The sequence below is a fragment of the Mauremys reevesii genome, unplaced genomic scaffold (assembly GCF_016161935.1).
Source record: "Mauremys reevesii isolate NIE-2019 unplaced genomic scaffold, ASM1616193v1 Contig53, whole genome shotgun sequence".
Lineage (NCBI taxonomy): Eukaryota > Metazoa > Chordata > Testudines > Geoemydidae > Mauremys > Mauremys reevesii.
The window spans coordinates 267,072-286,703 of record NW_024100866.1 but is presented as its reverse complement, the minus strand read 5'-3'; the positions used below and the strand labels follow the sequence as shown (position 1 = coordinate 286,703).

The 19,632-nt window shown below is 47.4% G+C and overlaps 1 protein-coding gene across 1 annotated transcript in view; it reads right to left on the bottom strand.

Annotated features, from left to right (window-relative positions):
• Positions 1-425: 425 nt before the first annotated feature.
• The window catches only part of LOC120394381 (antigen WC1.1-like), a 181,434-nt gene continuing 162,227 nt past the window's right edge, over positions 426-19,632 (bottom strand). Inside the window, exons 12-13 of the mRNA XM_039518613.1 lie at positions 820-918; positions 426-568 (exon numbers count right to left, since the gene is read on the bottom strand). Coding sequence (XP_039374547.1) covers positions 426-568; positions 820-918 — 242 coding nt within the window. The remainder of the gene's footprint in view (positions 569-819; positions 919-19,632) is intronic.

Here is a 19,632-nt window from a genome sequence, read left to right as displayed (position 1 = left end):
ACAGGCGCTGCCAGGTCAGAGCCAGCCTGTGTGAATCCAGCTGATCTCTGCAGACAGGTTTGAATTTTCCTGTTACCCTGGGGAGGGGGAACCTCCCCTCTGCAGGAATTAAAGCTCCTTCTGGGAGTCACTGTTCTGATCCTTTGTGAGCTCCTGCTCTCCACTAGCCTCTCAGGCAGCCCAGGGCTCAGCTTGGCAGCGCTTCAGCTTCTCAGCAGAACTGGCTCATCTGCTCAGTGTCTCCTCCCTCAGCCACAGCCTAAACTCCCAAAGAGCCCACATTCATGGACTTCCTTGAGAGCAGCTGGGGTAGAAATGCCACCCCATTTATAATTAGAGATGGGGTTAGGCCAGGAAGTTCAGATCCAGGATTTTGCTTAAGCCTGTTATAGTGCCAGCCCCAAAACCGAGATCCAGAGCTGGGGTCACAATCTGCAAATCTCCTCTCCCACAAAGTTCTGCTGGGTTTGGATCAATGAGTTGGGCTTAGCCCACCTGTAATTATAACACAGGACAATCTTCCTCTCTCTTTCGGGGGTGACAGACGAGTCCTGCTGGGCACTGACGCCTTCAACCCAAAGAGACTGACCTCATCTGGGGAGGTCACTGGGAGCCACTCACAGGGATCTGTGCTCAGCAAATGGACACACATTTCTATCCTGAGATTCTGACAGAAATCCTGTTCAATGGGATAGACCCGACTGTGTAAAATGGGAACTGTGTGAGGGGAAATGGCTGCGATTGCAGAAAGTGTCATAGAAATTCTGTTCTCTGCCCAGATTTGGGTCTCTCGGCCTGAGTCTGCCCCTCCCCCGTTACCTTGTTCTGATCCAAGATCATTTTCCCCCTCATCGTTTTCCCCCTCGCTGTCCCCGGTGTAATACTGCAGCTTCGTCACTGAGTCATCTGAATAGGAGACTGGAGAGACAAGAACCAGAAACTAATCACAGGAGAACAGCAGAACTGTGGGACTGGGAACACCTCTGCAGCCTGATGCAGGATTTCCAGTTTCAATCTATTCCTCCTTCCAGAGAAGATGCTGGATCACAGTGACACTTGAGTGGTGAGAGGCTGACACAAACTTCCCAAGAGAAATCTCCATGTTACTGCGGTAAATGTGACTGAGAGGATGATACAGTCTGACCTGAAATATACTGGGGTGAATGAAGGGCACGTTTCTGGCTGCTGGTCCAGGGAAGTTCCACAATGGTTCTGGCCTCCTCAGCCACAGAGGGGACTCCTCCTTCTTAAGATTAAATACCCACCTCCCCCATGAATCAGTCGATCAGCTCTCCATGGTGTTTCCAGATTAAGACAAGAAAGACCCAGAGCAGAGTCTGTGATTCACTGTAACCATCTTGGCAGTGGTGCTGGGAGATGCCTTGAGCATGTTCCCAAAGCCCCACCACAGCACAGCCCTTGGGCAGGATGTTCCTATCAGACATTGAGACAAAATGGCACAAAGGATAACAGGGCCGGGACTCAAAGCCATGAGGCTCTCCTGGGTTGATCTCTCTGCTCTGGGGCAGGAGGGAGCTGATTCAGCAGACCAGTGGCTGTGGTGGGAGGGGCGCACAGACCATCCCCTGCTCCAATGCTCCAGGGCAGTTTTCAAATGATAGTTTAGCCTGGCCCCAGAGAGTTGCTTTCCTGACCCCTCTCTGGTTACACTCCAAGGCTACAGGATGGGCAGAGTGACATTAACTGTCCCTAGAATTGGGACACTCAGTGTATGGTGGGAAGGAAGCCCATCTACCTCAGTCTACCTGAGTAACTGCTGGTCTCACCACAGACCCAGCTCCCACAGCTAAGGCTTGGCAAAAATGCACAGATAGTTTGGTTCTCTGGCCATTGGGGAAAAAAAGAAAAAAAAATGAGTTGAGCCAAAAATGACTTTTTTTTGGACATTTTTGGCAAATGGAAAAGTAAAAAAAAAGTTTAATGTTGAATGAAACCATTTGGTGTTTTTTTAGACTTTAGTTACTTTTTTTTGTTTGTCTTTATAGATAAAATTAAAGGAAATTTTTAATGGAAAAGTAATATCAACTTGAAAAAACGAAATGTTTTCTTTCGAAAGTGTTGAAATGAAATTAATTGTTCTGTGTGTATTTGGAGCAATTGGTGAAATTGACATGAATCTGTGAAATTTTTCAGTGTCTCTGAATCTGCATTTTTCACCCAAACATTTTGTAATGAAGACTTGTGCCCAGCGCCAATGACAAGCTCACAGGGCTGAAGCTGCTGTGATTTAAGTCTGGGTCAGGGCCTCAGATGGAAAGGGCATTAGATAGCTGCTCCCTGTTAAGAGTGAGACCCACAGACCTGAGCGACTGAACTTCTCCTGCTTCTCTCTCATCAGGTTATAATCGATCTCCTCATACACGGCCTCTGAGATGGGATACATGGGTCTTCTGGAGCCTGAAAACAAAGGGCAGGGTTTGCTCAGGGTCATTGAAACCAGAGAAGGGAAACACTATGGGATCATCCAGTCCCTCCTCCTGCGTCCAGTGCGAGGCTGAACCCTACAGCACATTCCCAGTGCTGGAATTGAAATGAGCCAGGGGACAGGGTTTCTTTCCACAACAGCCCTTTGATGATGGTTCCCAGGGCTAGTTCGCTGTCAGGAAGCTTCCTCACATTCATCTTAAATGTTCCCTTTTTAATCTCATCCCATTATTCCGGGCTATTCCCCTTTGGAGCAGCTTAAACAATTCTTCCCCCACAGTGGTGGTTATCTGCAAAATGATAACACTTTTTTCCCCATAGAGTTTAAGGCCAGAAGGGACCATTAGAACATCACATCTGACCTCCTGTGTAACACGGGCCACTGCATTTCACCCAGATACCCCCAGGTTTGAGCCCAAAGATGCACTTAGACTAAAGCATTTCAGTCCTCAACAGAATAAACTATTGTGTCCAACAGACGGAAAGAAGGAGCGACTAAGGTACCACCAATGTCCCAGGCCCCTGCAATGGCAGGGAACTGACTAGGTCAGAGATGCCTAGATAATCCTGGCAGGTGATTCATGCTCCATGGTTCAGAGGAAGATGAAAATCATTCAGGTTCCCTTTTTGCCAATCTGACCTGGGGGAAAATTCCTTCCTGACCCCAATTCTGACAATTGGTTTGACCCTGAGCATGTGGAAAAGCCAAACCAGCCAGATATCTTAGGGAGAGGTTTCTCTGTACCACCTCAGAGGACTGGTCCAGCCCATCCAGTGTCATATCTCCATCTGTAGCTAATGTCTAATGCTTCAGAAGAGGGCAAGAAATGAAACAAGGCAAAACAAAACACAAATATGGGGGCTTCTCAGAATTTCTTCCTGCCCCTGCGGGCAACTGGCTGAAGCCCTGAACTATGAGATCTGATTATAGTCATTGTCTTACTACAAAGTTGTGAATGTTACCCATATGTTGATGGCAATCCTGTTCTCCATCTTCTTTTCAAGGAGCTGGTAGCTAATGTTTGTACAGTGTTTTATAGAAGTAAAATCCTCTACAAGTGCCAGCTTTCAGTACAATATAGTATAATGCTCCTTTCCCGCACTTCTCCTTCCTAAGATTGTCTTTTCTACTGGACCACTCTCTTCACAACTATATACCACAGCTCTATTTTTATAAACCTTTTTTCCCCTGACAATATTTCCAATTTCTCTAGGTCCCTTTTCCATGATGTCTCTCTTCGTGATATTCAGAACCCATCCCTGTGACAGATACTGCAACCCCAGGCAGTATCATTGGGAATCACTGTAATAAATCTGTGAATGGTTTATGTTATACTGCATGTGGGAGGGTTACCACAGCTCCTTCAGGAAGAAAAAACTGTGTGAGTGTGTGTGTGTGTGTGTGGGGGGGGTGATTAAGGTGAAACACTGAGATTGTAAACAACTCCAGAAAGGTAACAGCCTTCAGGGTGGTTTACACAGACTGGTTCAAACTGGGTTACCAGAGACCAAGAGAGAAAGAAAGATTTCTGATATGAAAGGCTGAGTTTAAACAGACTCAGGGCCTTCATTTTGATTCAGAAAATGGGCAGGACCTTCTGTCCACGGGGATCCCAACACTGAACAGTTGTAGGGACGTTGGTCTACCAGGCTGCCCATGAGGAAGACAGGTGAATTCTGACATGTTGAACAAGTGTGGAGGAATTTTTATTGTTTTTAATGTTTTCTCTTTGATGCTTTTATCCTACTAACAAGGTGCAGTCTGCTGAGAGAGAGCTGGGTGGTGACTTGTAACTGCTGGCAATGCACTGCTCATAGCCCTTGGAGAGAACGCACAGAATGGGGGCTGGCCTGTGGGCAGACTGGTTTGCTGCGGGTATCACAGTGGAAGGCTGTGGGCTGTGCAACATTAAAAATCCCTGGCCACAAGGAGGTGGGACAGGGGGTTCCTACCCAGAGACAGGTGACAGCTAGAGGCCTAAGTAAGTGTAACAGGATCAAACCTGGGACCTCTGGAGCTTAGTGCATGAGCCTCTACGGCATGAGATAAAAGCCAACTGGCTATTAGCTAAGGCTGTAGAGCAAACTCAATTAACTCTCTCTAAGTGGTCTCGGTTCTACTAGATGGGACAGAACACCACACCCAGGATGTGTGTGGGTTACATAGGCACTCCTGTAGTGGATCACCGGAGGAGGGGATACAGATGCAGCTTATCTGAAACTGTAAAGTTCCCTAGCTAGTATCATCTCTAGATTCCATGGCTGGGCTGTTCCACTGCCGGATAGTTAAGAAATATTAAACGAGAGAGTAGTTACCAGGCACCCTTGGCCACCCCACCCAGCCCAGTATCATCCCTCACCCTGACACCCTGCAGCCCACTGCTATTGCAGAAGCATTTCACACAGTGACACCAATCAGCACCCACCTCTGCGCTGTGCCCTGGCACTTTGTACCTGAGCCCCCAGGATGATTAAGACCAGGCAGAGCAGGGCCCCCAGGATAATGCAGACGACCATGGGCACCGTGACTCTCCCACTGTCGGTCGGAGGGCGTTGCGTGGGAGCTGGATGTAAATGAACATGCAACAGGGAGAGATTATCCTGTGAGAGTCGGGGGAGCCCTGGGGAGCTCCCCAGTCACTCATTGCACGGCCCAGGACAGCAGAGTAATGGGCTGGGACACAGTCTGTGTGCCACGGGGGCAGGTCACTGGCGGCTGTTTAAATCAGCTGCCCTGTCAGTTGGAGCCAGAAGACAAGAATTGTGTTGCTCAGTACAGCCTGCAGCTCCCACCCAGGTGTCATTCGCCCCTAGATGTCACAGGCCATGGAAAGGAGCTCCTTCCCTCAGGCTGCAGCTTGCAGCTCCTCCTCTGTGACCAAGCACCAGGGAAATTTAACCCTTGATGGGAGGAGAGGGATGCTTTACCTGAAGTATTCAGAGAATCTGTCCTCTCTGCCAGTCCTGCAAAGGGAAAGGGAGGAGAGTTGGAGCCTGGGGCAAGGGGGAGGTGATATGTTTGTTCCCAGGGGGAACCTCACCACTGAGAGTCCCTGATTGTCTCCAGCTGTCACCTCCACAAATTTCCTCACAGCAGCACAGGGCCTGTTTGTTAGTGATTTAGGGCCCAAGTCCCGTCTGCTCTGTGCAGCAATCATAGAATCATAGAATCTCAGGGTTGGAAGGGACCTCAGGAGGTCATCTAGTCCAACCCCCTGCTCAAAGCAGGACCAAACCCAACTAAATCAACCCAGCCAGGGCTTTGTCAAGCCTGACCTTAAAAACCTCTAAGGAAGGAGATTCCACCACCTCCCTAGGTAACCCATTCCAGTGCTTCACCACCCTACTAGTGAAAAATTTTTTCCTAATGTCCAACCTAAGAACATGAGGACTCTAGTAACAAACCAGCACACTGGGGCCTCTGAGGGATGCAGGGGTTATGTGGGCTGATGCCTGAGCCAATCTGTCCCCACAAATGTCCCACCCAACAGCATCCATGATGCTACTTTACACAGGAGATGGGAGGGCCTGGTCTGTGACCAAATGGGGGTGGGCATTCAGCAAACAGGGTCTGAGGTGGTTTTACTTTTTTTCCTATACAGAGACAATGTTGAGGTGAATGCACTGCATTTGTGTGCGATGTGGGAGTAGAACTTATCTGTATCTTGACCCAGACTTGTGGGGGATTCTAGTCTTGACCCAAACTGCACAGCCTGGGCCCATCTCTGATTGTTCATTCCAAAAAGGTTAATAACCACAGAGCTGCCTAATGACGGTCTCTAGGGAGAGGCTTTTCTTCGCTCTCACACTAACTTAGCTCACTGTGTAACACTGATCTCTTTTATAATTAATTGATTAACTTGCATATTTACTGTTAATCAGACAAATGCTTATACCTATAAAACAGCATGAAAATACCTTTGTATCTTGTGTTGAGAATTTACACCTGCCTACACTGAGATGTGAACAACAACAAGTTCTGTCTTAACCCTTCAATTAATTGAACACATCAAATACATGTGTGTGTGCACGCGCACATGTAGATAATTTCGGAATTACCAGTGCAAGAAATATGGGTCTCTTCTGCTCGGATATCACATGAGTTTGGATCCCAGGGCTTTGACAGGCACTGCCAGAGGGAGCTGTGCTGTTCACTGCATGCAACGTGGTCCAGCCACGTGGGACCAGAACCTGCTCCATATTCAAAGTCTCTTGCAATCTGCCCTCCATCCCCACAGTTCAGCTGTTTGCAGACAATTGCTGCAGTGACTCCAGGCATCTGATTGGAGCAAACACTGCCCCACGTCCCATTGTAGAAAACCTCCAGCCGCCCAGCACAGTCACTGTCGCTCACCAGCCTCAGATCTGTGAATTCTAGAAGGAAAGGCACAAAAAGGGAATTTAAATAGTCTGATTCTGAAATAAACTGGGGTGTGAAGAGTGAAATCCCAGCGACTGATAACGATCCTGTGCATCATTCTGCTAGAGGAACTGCTGGAGAACCACTCCAAGAATGAGAGACTCTTTTAGACACCACAGGCCCCTTAGAAATACAGTGGACATCTCTGGAAGGCCACCATTTACAAGCAACTACCTACAGATTGCAATAGAATAAGACTGGAAAGGATTGTGACATTAGCAGGCCATATGCCAGCTCTTGCCCAGGCTGCAGGCATTAGCTAAGAACTGAGGATCTCATAGCTGGAGACCGGGTCAGGTCACCTGTGTGTTAGTTTTGCTCAGAACAGGTATTAGTCCTGTAAAAATGTATTTAATGTTTAGACTCTATGAAATGGTTGTTAGTTGCTGCAGGCATTAATCTCACTTGTAATGTCTGTGGTCCATGCTACCAGAAAATATGTAAATTTTGTTTTGTAACTGAAAATGTTTGCTCTGAACTTGTGAACTCAGGCACAGGAATCATCCCTCATCTCCATTCCCAAGAACTATCAAAATCAGATAGGCCATCAAGGATCATCACAATATACAGGATTGGTTAATGGCCTTATCACACCCATGGAGCAGCACATGCAGAAGGCCTCGTCCGATCGCTTTGAAGGCTGGAGGAGGGAAATAAAAATCGTAGATGTGAAGATTTTTCATCTTTTTGGCTGTTTGAACTACGACAGGACTAGAGACACCAAACTGAAGCCAGAGACTCCAAGGGGTTACCCCTAAGTCAGCGCTGAAGGATATTCGGAATTGACAGATCACTACAACTCTGTCCCTCCTAGGATGTAAATGGTAACTCATTTATGTGTAGATGATTGCTTGCTTTAACCTGTAAAATAACCCTTTTATTTCTTTTTCCTAGTTAATAAACCCGTGTATAGTTTACTCCATCTCTCTGCCTTAGCCCTGAGCCCCCTCCTATACCCTGAGCCCCTCATCTCTGGCCCCACCCCAGAGCCTGCACCCCCAGCCAGAGCCCTCTCCCCGCGCACTGCCACCCTCTGCCCCAGCCCTGAGCTGCCTCCCACACTCCGAACCCCTCAGTCCCAACCCCACCACACATCACCTCTATACTGATGCACATAACAAAATTTATTCCGCACATGGATGTAAAAAATTAGAGAGAACATTGGTCCGGGAGTTCATATCTGTTACTGTCTTGGTGAAATCTACTTGTAGAACACACCACCAGTTTAGGGTACTGCCTTGTTTCTCCTCATTCGCCTGGAGGTGGGCACTCAGAGCTGTGAGCCACTCCAAGCAGTGTGACAGGGATCATGAGATCAAATAATTTGATCTTCTGTAAAATAGCTGCATAGAGTCTAATAACTTGAGTTTGATTTAAGCAGAGCTTCCAGAAAGGCATCCGGTCTAGACAGAAAGACTTCAAGAGATGCAAAATGCACCATTTCCCTAGTAGTTTGTTCTGATAGTTAATCACCCTCCCTGTTAAAAACCTGGGCCTTATTTCTGATGTTGATTTGTCTGCTTTCAGACATTGTCTCTTGTTCTGCCTTTCTGCATTAGATTAAAGAGCCCTTTTGTAAGTGTTATGTTTTCCTTGTGATGGAATTTATGCACTGTAATCTTACCTCTTGATCATTTTGATAAGCTAAACAGATTCAGTATCTTAAATCTGTCACCGTAAGGCTTTTATTCATGCTCTCAGATCACATTTGTGGCTCTTCTCTGCTCCCTCTCCAATTTTTCTGGACATCAGAACTGAACAAAGTATTCCAGTATTTGTCTCACCAGGGCCATATACAACAGTAAAATTTAGTCCCCACTCCTACTCACTACTCTACTCTTTATATTTCCAAGGTTCGCATTAGCCCGTTTTGCCACAACATGGCACTGGGAGCTCATGTCCAGTTATTTCTCCACTGGGACCCTACATCTTTTTCAGTCACTGGTTTCCATGGTACTGTCTCCTTCAGATACCTGAGATGCAGCATTCTAACATTAGGGAAATCTTGCAATATCTCCAGTATCTCTGGGTGGGAGCTGAGGACTTTCTAATGGTGACCCTGGTAGGTAGTTACACAAGGGAAACGGGGGGCAGAGATAGTCAGGAAAAGTATCATTCTCAGCAAACTCCTTAAACATCTGCCCTCTCCATTAAATCCCCTGGTAACCAGGCTCACAAAAGTATTCCCAGAACAGACCTGAGCAGAGAACTCCCGCGTCCTCTTTGTGTCTGCAGTTGTGCTGGCCCCAGCCCCTGGAAGGACACGACCAGAGATCGGATTCATTCCCAGAGCAGTTCACGTCATCCAGCCAGATCTGCCCGGATCCTTCCCCATAATGAGCAGAGACAGTTGCATTGATGGCGTGTCCACATCCCAGTTGTTTGCAAATGACACTGGAGTCTGACAGATCCCAGGAATCATCACAGACTGTCCCCCAGCTGCCATGGTAATAAATCTCCACTCTCCCGGCGCAGCGACCTGTCCCATTCACCAGTCTGATCCGCCTGCTCCCTGCAGGGATAGATCCCAACTGTTAACATGTATTTTCCTACTGAACAGAAAATGTTTGTGAGATTTGGAAATGAATCACCTGAGCAAATGACACCGACGTCTTCAGCAATTCCTGCCTGGGCTATCTCAGACGTGGAGTTGTCACAAAGAATCAGATGAGTCTCATTTCCTGCACACTGGACACTTCTCAGCCCCACAGGGCCTAATTGTTGCTCAGACTTAGGAGGGTTATAAGGTTTCTCAGCGACTCCACACTGGAGCTCCCTGCACACCACGCTGGCATCGTTCATGTCCCACCGGTCATCCAGCACTCTGCTCCACACACCATAGAGGGAAATCTCAACTCTCCCGTCGCACCGGCTCTCTCCATTCAGCAGTCTGAGTGATTCAGAACGACCTGGGCTCAGGAGAGATGGGAAATAGACTGAATAACACTCCCTGTTATACGCTAGAAATAATACAGAGTGTGCATGAAATTATGGACTGTTTCTCAATAAGAAGGTATAAGCCAGTGATCAGAGTGTGACACAGTGTTAAAGGGAACAACCTCTGTCAGAGGACACTTATTCTTTTGAATCTATAAGTGGAAAGTGCTTTAAGGATTGTAACACTCTGAGATTGACAGAAGGGCTTGCTAGCAGCCCCTGTAAATGAGTGAGTGAGGGAATTCCTGCAGGTTACAGATTGGGAAAATAGTGTCTGTCTGTGGTGGTGGAATGGCTGCTGAGGTTCGTAGTCACTTTATCCAGGCTTAAATGCCTGGAAGCCAATGAATGGTGTCTGCATAAGCACTTAGCAGGTGGGTCATGAATGATATAGGCAAGTTTGCCTTGAGAGAGTTTGGCCAATGGAAGAGCAGTGTTCATGGTGGGTAGGAACAGATTATTGTTGGTAAATTCCCTTAGTTCCCTCTGATCTTTGCTCAGTCGGTGGCAACTTTCTTGACTCACATTGCTCCAGTGCAGGAGCTCCTAGTGTGAGATAGTTCCCGGCACTGGTGGTTCTGACTGGAGCTGTCCCCTGAAGTGCGGTGTCATCTCTGAGCCCAACGTGAGATTCCAGCTGCTGAGTTCACACCACACTAAGCAGGTTGTGTGTGGAGCAGGTAAGGGGACGTGCTCTGTTGGTGAATATTGTGACTTCCTTGGGATGTGAATCTCAGTCTTTGCGTGTGTCTCAGAATTAGTGAGTCCGACAGCAAAGTGGTAAGTTAGGAATTACTCACTGAGTTCAGACACAGGTGGAGCCAGAAGAGACTGACAGTGTTAAAAGACAACAGCAGAGTCAGTGCAGGGTGCACCCACGGGCTGTGTCAGGTACAGCATGTGCTAGTATTGCAACCTGACGGGTGCAGTGTGTGTGCACTGGATCCAAACAGTAGTAGCCAAAAAACATTTCAAGGCTAAGAGTGAAATCCTGGCCCCACTGAAGGCGATGGTAAAACCTCCATTGACTTCAACAGATCCAGGAGTTCGCCCTAAGACTGGAACAGGAGAATGCCTGCGTGCAGCTAGTGTAGTGCAGGGGTATAGCCACAGGTGGGCCGTGGCCCACCCAGTTAGCATCCACGGCCACCCATATCAGGGCCAAAGCCTTCCAAATCCACAGGCTGGGATTCCCAACCCCGGCTTGGTGTCCGTCAGCCTGGCCACATCTCTCTCCTCCCAGCACCATGCGCTGCTTCCCTGGTCTCTGACCCCAGCGCTAGCCCCGCGGGGGGTGTGCCTTGTGGGAGCAGGGTTGGTTGAAATCCAAGGCTAGTACTGGGGCTGGAGACCAGGGCAGCAGCTCCTGCCGTATGCAAGAAAGGGACGTGGCTGGGCTGACAGACACCGAGCCAGGGTCAGGAAGAATGGGTGGAGCTCGAGTCCCAGCAGGACCCCCCTTCTCCAAAAGGATGCACTTAGGGTGACCAGATGTCCTGCTCTTATAGGGATAGTCCTGATACTTGGGGTTTTTTCTTATATAGGTGCCTATTACCTCCCACAACCTGTCCAATTTTTTACATTTGCTATCTGGTTACCCTAGGCACGTCCCGCAGCCTGTGTATCCTGGGCAGCTTCAGCTTTGGGTGCCCGGTGTGTGGTAAGAGCTGGCTGGAAGGAGTGGAGGGAGGCAATCCCCCCTCCCTCTTGCCTCCTCCCCAAGGCACTGGATCCCTCCTGCATCCCGCCCTCTGCCGTTCCCATCACTACCCACCTTCCGAAAGCTGAGGCCCACCCAGGTTTCCTGTCCTAGCTGTGCCACTAGTGTAGTGTGAGGGTAGAGAGTAGATTTGGAGCTTTCCGAGAAGACTCAAGGATATAACTGGGTACCACAGCCCCTCAGGAGGGTCAGATGGGATCACAGCAGATGGAGCTCGTACGGAAGGGACCAGGAGTTTTTCCTTAGAAGGGATTCTCTTTCCAGCAAGTGTAGGGAGAAATCAGCATCTTCATGTGCTGAGGAGTTCCCTCCGAGAACCAGGGCATGGGCTGGGTAGGTAATTAGGAGAGGCAGGGCAGGGCTGCAGGGAATTCAGTTAGGAATGCAGGGAGCAGCCTCTGTGAGAAGCAGGAGAACTGCGAGGTGAATTGCCCCCAAGGTACAAAGGTATCAGCTGTAAAGAGCAGAGTAGACGTCTGTTGAGAGTGCTGGGCAGGGCCTTATAGGCTTAGTCATGGTGTGTAACGGCACCAGTGACTCTGGGCTCTGTGGGAGACAGTCCTGGAAGCTACGTGTCCATTATTAGGAAGAAGGTTCAAACCCAGGGCTTCTGCAGTAGGTTTCTCTGTAAGGACCCCAGCTCCAGCCAGTGAAGAAGCCCTGTGGAGACCTAGTACATGGATGAGAAGATGGGGCAGAGAGGGGAGCTGAAACTTTATTCAGCAGGAGGGGTTCCCTTTGGTGAGGGGAGAAGCAGATGATCCCAATGGCCTCTTTGAGTCTTAAAAGAATGTAGAGTCCCCTGTAGAGAATGAGCAGGGCTGTGCAGGAAGAACTAGGATGATCTTGTTAAGAGCAGTGACCGTCATTCAGTAGAGCTCAGTTCTGTTCCTGCCTCTGCCACAGACTTTACAGGTGGTGCTGAACAGGTCTCTGAAGCCAATTTTTATGGGGTCTGATTAGCAGAAGTACTGAGCACTCACAACTGTCGCTAGGGTGAAGACAAGATGTGGCTGCTCAGCTCCTCTGCAGTCAGGCAGTTTGGTCGGGTGGAACCAGCACAGGGCTGCAAGTGAAAACACTTTGTTTTATCCTGTCTCTGCTGCTGACTCACTGGGTGGCCTTGGGCAATTCACTTTGCTTTTCTCTCTCAGTTTCACCATTTGTAAAATGGAGCTAATAATAATACATGTAATGTACTTACCCACCTCCTTCCCTGGAGTTTGGTGAGGGTTTATTAATGTCTGGACAGTACTTTGAACACATAAAACTGCAGAAATGGTGAGTACTATGAAGAATCAAGCCCTGAGGGTCTCAGGTTGCTGCCCACTCACCCCAAGTTTAGAATTTTGTCTTTAATCATTGTATGTAAAATTTTCAAAAGCAGCTAAATGATGTAGGAGCCTAAGTGCCATTTTCAGAAGTGACTCAGGCAGCAAGAGGGAGAAGTCTGCATGGTTCTTGGGCTCCTACGTTACTGGAGAAAATGGGATTTAAATCTATAAATCACTTCAGCATTTTTTAAAATGTTATTCTTGTGCTTCTAAGTGCCTAAGAGTCACTTTTGAAATGGGCATCATAACAGTCTGCTATCTCTTGGGGTGTAATGAAGACAAATTCATTAATGTTGTGATGATTCTCATACTATGGTGATGAGCACTATAGAAAAGCCCATGAAGAAATTAATAATTCTGTATTTAGGGCAGTGTTTGTATGGTATGTAGAATGAATAAGGCCCTGGATCACATGTTGAATGATGAGGATAAAAAGATATATTCAACAGCTCCTCCATCCCCTGAGCATCATCCTCCCAGAGCACTGAAGGAAGCAGGAGCTGGGGGTAGGTGAGAATAATAATATGTGTGTATGCAATTAGAGTGTATCATAATGTATATGCAGAAGGGAGGGTGGGGGGCTGAATTAACATTACATAGGTAACCTTAGCTCTGGTATTTTCTAATTCTTGTACCTTTGGCTTTGACTAAATAAACTAAATAATGTGGTTTAATATTTTATTTTTTTAAATAAAATGTAAATATTAGAGCGGGTCAAGAACACAATTTTTTTCCTGTAATGTATATCGAATGCAGTATTTCATTTTTTAAACACATCTGTGATTCTGGAATGTGGAAATAGAGTCTAAACAAAAATTTTCATTCCAACTAAAATGTTGATTCATTTCAACTTTTGGAAAATTAAACATTCATTTCCCTTTCCAGTTTTTGGATTTACAGGTTTGCCACTTCCTCCCCACTTCTATTTTTTCATCTTTTCTTCCATTGTAAAAAGATTTAAAAAAAGTAAAAAAGTAAGAACGCAGGGGGGAAAAGTCTTTTGAGTTTTTTCAATTGGAAAGGTGTGGAAAAAGTAAAAAAAAAAAAAAAAAGCTTAGTGAGTGAAAGCACTACTTTCTCTGTGGTGTGCTACCAAAAATACCTGCAGGAACTCATATGAGAAAAGGGAAATGGTGATTTTCAGCAGTTTATAATCAGCCACACCTGGAAGGAATCTCACTGCACTAAAAGAGGGCATCTCCCTGGCCCCAGCACTGACCCCTTCCCAAATTGCAAAGGCTGCAGCAATCAAAGAAGGTGCTGGAGCTTCTCAAGAAGGTGCAGAGAATATTTTATAATAGAAAGTGTGAAGCAACCTTCATACTGTGAGTCACTACCAGCTCCCCCTCTAATTACTATTGGAGAAGGCTGAGGACAATCAGTTGGTGACATTTATGTAACCCACAGGACAAAGTGCTGCCCATGCTCCTCCACTGACCTCTGTAAGGACAGAGTTGTTGATGTTTTTAGTGGAGAATCCAGGGCTTTCCCAGGTCACAACTATCCTTTTGTCATGATATTATTTACTTTAATTTTATCTTTAATACATTTACTATTACTAGACGTGCTTTAGGATCTAGCACCTCCTCCCCTTGCTGTGCCCTGAGGTTCCCCTGCTCTGGGGGCAGTGTCACACACACTGAGGGGCAGGTGTCCTTAATCCAGCATCTCTTCTGCACTTACCTGAGCAAATCACACTGGCATCATTGTCGTGTGAGCACTGAGAGGCCCCCAAGGCAGTAACAGGGCAATGGCCCAAATGGGTTTCAGTCCCTTTACAGTGAAATCTGTCTGTCCAGGCAGAGCCAGTTCCCTTCCCAAAAAACCCTCCACCTGGAGTCGATACAGCGAACCCACAGTCGAGCTGATGACAGAGAACGTTGGCGTCTGGTAAATCCCAGCGTGAGTCACAGAGGGTTCCCCAGGCACCAAGAACCTGGATCTCTACCCTCCCTGAGCACGCTGTGCTGCCGTTCACAAGCTGGAAACCTGTGAGTCCTGGGGAGAAGGAAGAAGCGGTTTAGAGAGGGAGCATTTAAGATATTTTATATTAAATAATAAAGAAAAGGAAAGTCAGGGGGGGATTGAACCATTCCCACTATATTGGATTGTTTAGGTTTTACAAGAAGCTGGTAGCAGCTCTATTATACCAGCTCCTTACAGAGTGAGATCATTTATTGCTGCACACTGCTCTAGAATACACAACACTGGGATTTTAGATACATTGTGCCAAATTCTTACGTGAGCATATGACATTTGTATGTGAGCATGTCTGATTCTCGTGTGATACCCTGGGACAGTACACGTGGTGTGACTCATTCCCTACACACTGGAATTCCTCAGTCCAGATTGGTCCATGTCCTTTTCCAAAGGGAGCTCCTCCTGGGATAGATAGAGCTGTTCCACACTGTAGTCCATTACAGATAACACTGGCAGCTTTGAGATCAAAGTGTGCATCACAGATTGTAGCCCAGTTGTCTCCATGTCTTACTTCCACACGTCCTGAGCAGGCACTATCCCCCCCAACCAGCTGGAGCTCAACGTGTCCTAGAAAGCCAATGAAGGATGAAAATGACAAAGGAGCCTTAGGGAGTTAGGTGTTCCACTGCCCTGTAACTTTGGCCAAAAGCCCGTCCTGCTGCAGTGGGGCAGTGCAGGCAGCAAATAGAAATTAAAAAAAAAAGTACAAAAAATGGAAAGAGGGGAATTCAATGGTAATCAATATACATTAGAAGTTGTGAAATTGATAAGGGACGCTAAAGCTATCAGGGAAAAAATCCATGTTTGGCAGGGCTATGAACAATAATGAGAATTTTAAAAAATATATTAGGAGCAAAAACAAACAAACAAATCCTAACAAAGGTGTAGGCCCATTACAAATGGAAATGGTAAAATAGTTTATAATGATGCAAATATAGCAGAGGTGTTCAATAAACATTTCTGGTTTGGATAGAAGCAGGATGTGTATTCATACTATGTGAAGAGGGTGAACCACTCTGCAGTCCATTGGTAACTAAGGAGGATGTTAAACAGTATCTACTGGGGATAAACTTTTTTAAAAATCAGCAGGCCTGAATAGCTTGTCAAATCTTGGAATAAATAGAAATGTAGGACTGGAAGGAACCTCACAAAGTCAGCTAGTCCATCCCCCCACACCAGGGACAGCTCCAGGCACCAGCGCAGCAAGCACATGCTGGGGGCAGCAAGTCACGGGGGCAGGCTGCCAGTCGCTGTGAGGGCAGCAGTCAGTCCGCCTTCGGCAGCATGCCTGCGGGAGGTTCCGCCGGTATTTCGGCGGCGGGTACACTGAAGGCGCGGGACTGGTGGACCTCCCGCAGAAACGACGCCAAATCCATGTGACCGAGGAAACATGTCTGACTGCTGTGCTTGGGACAGCAAAAAACAGAGCTCCACACCACGACAGGTTTAAGTATACCTAGTCCATCCCTGATAGATGTTAGTCTAACTTGTTCTTAAAAGTCACCAATGTTGGGGATTCTACTTCATTATCCTTATAGTTAGAAGGTTTTTCCTAATATCTGACCTGATTCTCCCTTGCTACAATCGAAGTGGATTACTTCTTGTCCTACCCATCATAGACAGAGAGCCCAAATAGGACTCAGTGCTCCAGCTGAGATCTCACCAGTGCTGAGTACAGCAGGACAATTGCCTCCTCTGTCTTACATAGGACAATTCTGTTAATAAAAACCAGAATGACATTTCCTGTTTTCAAAACAGCATCACCCATTTCAGTCTCTGATCCAATATAACCCCAGAACATTTTCTGCAGAACTGCTGCCTAGTCAGTTATTCCCCATTTTGGATTTTTTGCATTTGATTTTTCCTTCCTAAATCTAGTACTTTGTACTTGTCTTTACTGAATTTTAATTTACTGATTTCAAATCAATTCTCCAATGTATCAAGGTCATTATGAATTCTAAAACTCTCACCCAAAGAGCTTGTGACCCCTCCCAGGTCTGTATCATCCACACATCTTATAAGTTTATTCTCTACTTCATCATCCAAACCATTAATAAAAATATTGAATAGTACCAGACCCAGGAGAGTGATATTATTTATGTATCCATAGGAACACAGTGACAGGATGGTTTAATGGGTGAGCCCCAGCTGCTGCTGTCTGCTGCAGTGACCAGAGCTTGGGAGCTGCGGCCACTCTGGCACTGGCTGTTGCAGAGATGTTACTGCTCTGGTGCCTCCGGGGGATGTTGTTGCCGCCTCCCTGTTGGGGCTGCTGCTGCCAAGGGGACACCACATGCTGGGCTCCCGCATCCTCCTCCTATTCCTGTATCTCCTTCCCTTCCCCATCCCATCCCCCTGTCCCCTGCCCCATCCCCCTCTCCCAGTGTCCTCTGCCCCCCCTGCAGGCACTCACCCTTCTACAGGAAATGGGCAGGCACTAGGACCCAGGAAGCAGTGTCCAGCTGCAGAGGTAGCAACCCAGAGCAGCTACTCTCTGCCTTAGGAGAAGTGACTCCATCCCGCCCGCTCTGCTCCCTGCACCGACCCCGCATCCCCCTCCCATGCCTTGCCTCTGCCAATGTCCCCCTGCACCTTCCCAAACCATGCCCATGCTGTCTATCCTGTGCACTGAATGAGGCAGGGGTCTCATGGAGTCCCAGTTTCCCCCCTGTTCTCTGTGCTGTCCCACTCCTCCGGGACGCTCATCTATTCTGTTTCTCACTCTTACTCTTGCCTTGAGTTGTCCTGTTTGCCCCCAGCCCCAGTTTCCCTCCCTGGATGTCTCATACAGTCTCAGGGTTTTTCTCTACACACACTTAGTTTGTGGCAAACAGGTGTAAGTTTACCTCACACGAGCCTGCTGCACACTGAGTGTCTGTGTGGAGCCTGCTGCTGTGCACTAACATTTCCCTAGTGCTTGGAAATGGGATAGATCAAAGCACACAAGTTACATTGCTCGGGATGAGGTGGGGGGGTGTTTTCACTCCCTGAGCGATGTAACTTACATCAACTTAAGAAGTAGTGTAGACAATGCCTCAGTGAGCAGCCACACCATCCTCGTGGACATTTGGTGCATGGCAGGACAGTGCTTATTCCAGTTTCTTTGCCCAGTTAGTCTTAGACTCACCCAACACCCTGGTTCCTGATCTGATCTGTTTTTCCTCACCCACCTCCAGTTCCTCCCCACTGGTTCCCAGTCTCACACTCCTCACTCAGTCAGTCCCAGTTTCCCCAGCTCCCAATCTCCTTGTTCAGCAAGTCACAGTCTCTCCCCACCCACTCCCTCTCCTAATCGCCCTGCCTAGCCAGTCTGAGCCTCTTTCCCCCTCCTCCCAGTCCCAGTCTCCTTGCCCAGCCAGTCCCCATCTCCCGCTTTCTCTCCCGGTCCCAGTTTCTCTCCATCCACCAGACTCCAGGCTCAGAATATTCCCCCTGCATCCTTATCCTCATCTACTTTCCCCTCTCGCTCTGGTCTGTGTTCAATTCCGGTAGCTTCCTCCCCACACTGCCTCAGCCCAATAGGTGGAAACAGTCTCCCTCATCTCAGTTCTAGTGCCTCGTGCCTCGCTGGCCCATAGCAGCCAGGAGCATAATTTCAGCATAATTGTATTTGTTACACATCTTGCCACTGCTGCAACCCAGGGACCGTCACCTTGTTGCAGTGAAGGGGCTTGTGTGCTCCAATGATTCTCAGAGCTATGCTGTCAGGAGCTTCATATTTCTTCACATTTGGTATAATGAGAAGATTCCAGAAGACTTGAGAAATGCCAACATTGTTATCATCTTTAAAAAAGGAGATAAGTTGGAGTGTGGAAATTATTGTGGCATTGCCTTGCTATCTACAGCAGGGGAAACTCTCGCCCTTATTCTCTTAAATCGATTACTTCCCCTTGCTGAGGAAATATTGCCAGACTCTCAGTGTGGTTTTAGACCATCTTCATTGCCAACCAGTATGATCTTCATTGCCCACCAAATCCAGGAAAAGTCTTGGGAGCAAAATCAGGACCTGTACATGGCCTTCATCGATTTGACAAAGACCTTTCACTTTGTCAATCGTGAAGCCCTGTGGATGGTGCTGGCCATAATTGGCTGCCTTCCAAAGTTTATTAACGGAGTTCACATTCAATACAGAAAGGATGAGCGGCTTATTAATCTTTGATATTTCCGCTTTAAGTCTAAGGTCCTCAGGGCGTCCACTACTGACCTTCATATGACATTACATATGGATCCTGAGACGACTCAGGAATCCGATCTTGGAACCACAGATCTGCCCGCAGTAGGCACAGACCTGATGACTGTGTCATCATCACACACACTGAGAATGCCCTTCAGTCCACACTGCATTTTTTTGCACAAGCTTACCGACGCCTATGACTCTCACTCAATATCAAGAAAACTAAACTAAAGTGCTCCATCAGCCTGCTTCAGGCCTTGCACATGACCCACCAGAAATCACCATCAAGGGACAGACCTTGGAGAGAGTTGAGGACTTCTGTTACCTCAGTAGCCAACTTTCTCAAAATACAAAAATTCACAGTGAGATCCAGCACAGGATCCATTGCGCAAGTGCTTCCTTTGGGAAACTGCTCTGTCACATTTTCACTGTGACATACGGAAGGACACTAAGATACAAATCTATGAGACAATTGTTATTTCTACACTTCTTTACAGATGCAAAACCTGGGTGACCTATCAACAGCACCTCAAGAGTCTGGAGAATACCACCAATGATGCCTCCAGAAGATCCTTTGCAGCAAGTAGGAAGATGGCTGCACTAACACCAGCATACTCATTGA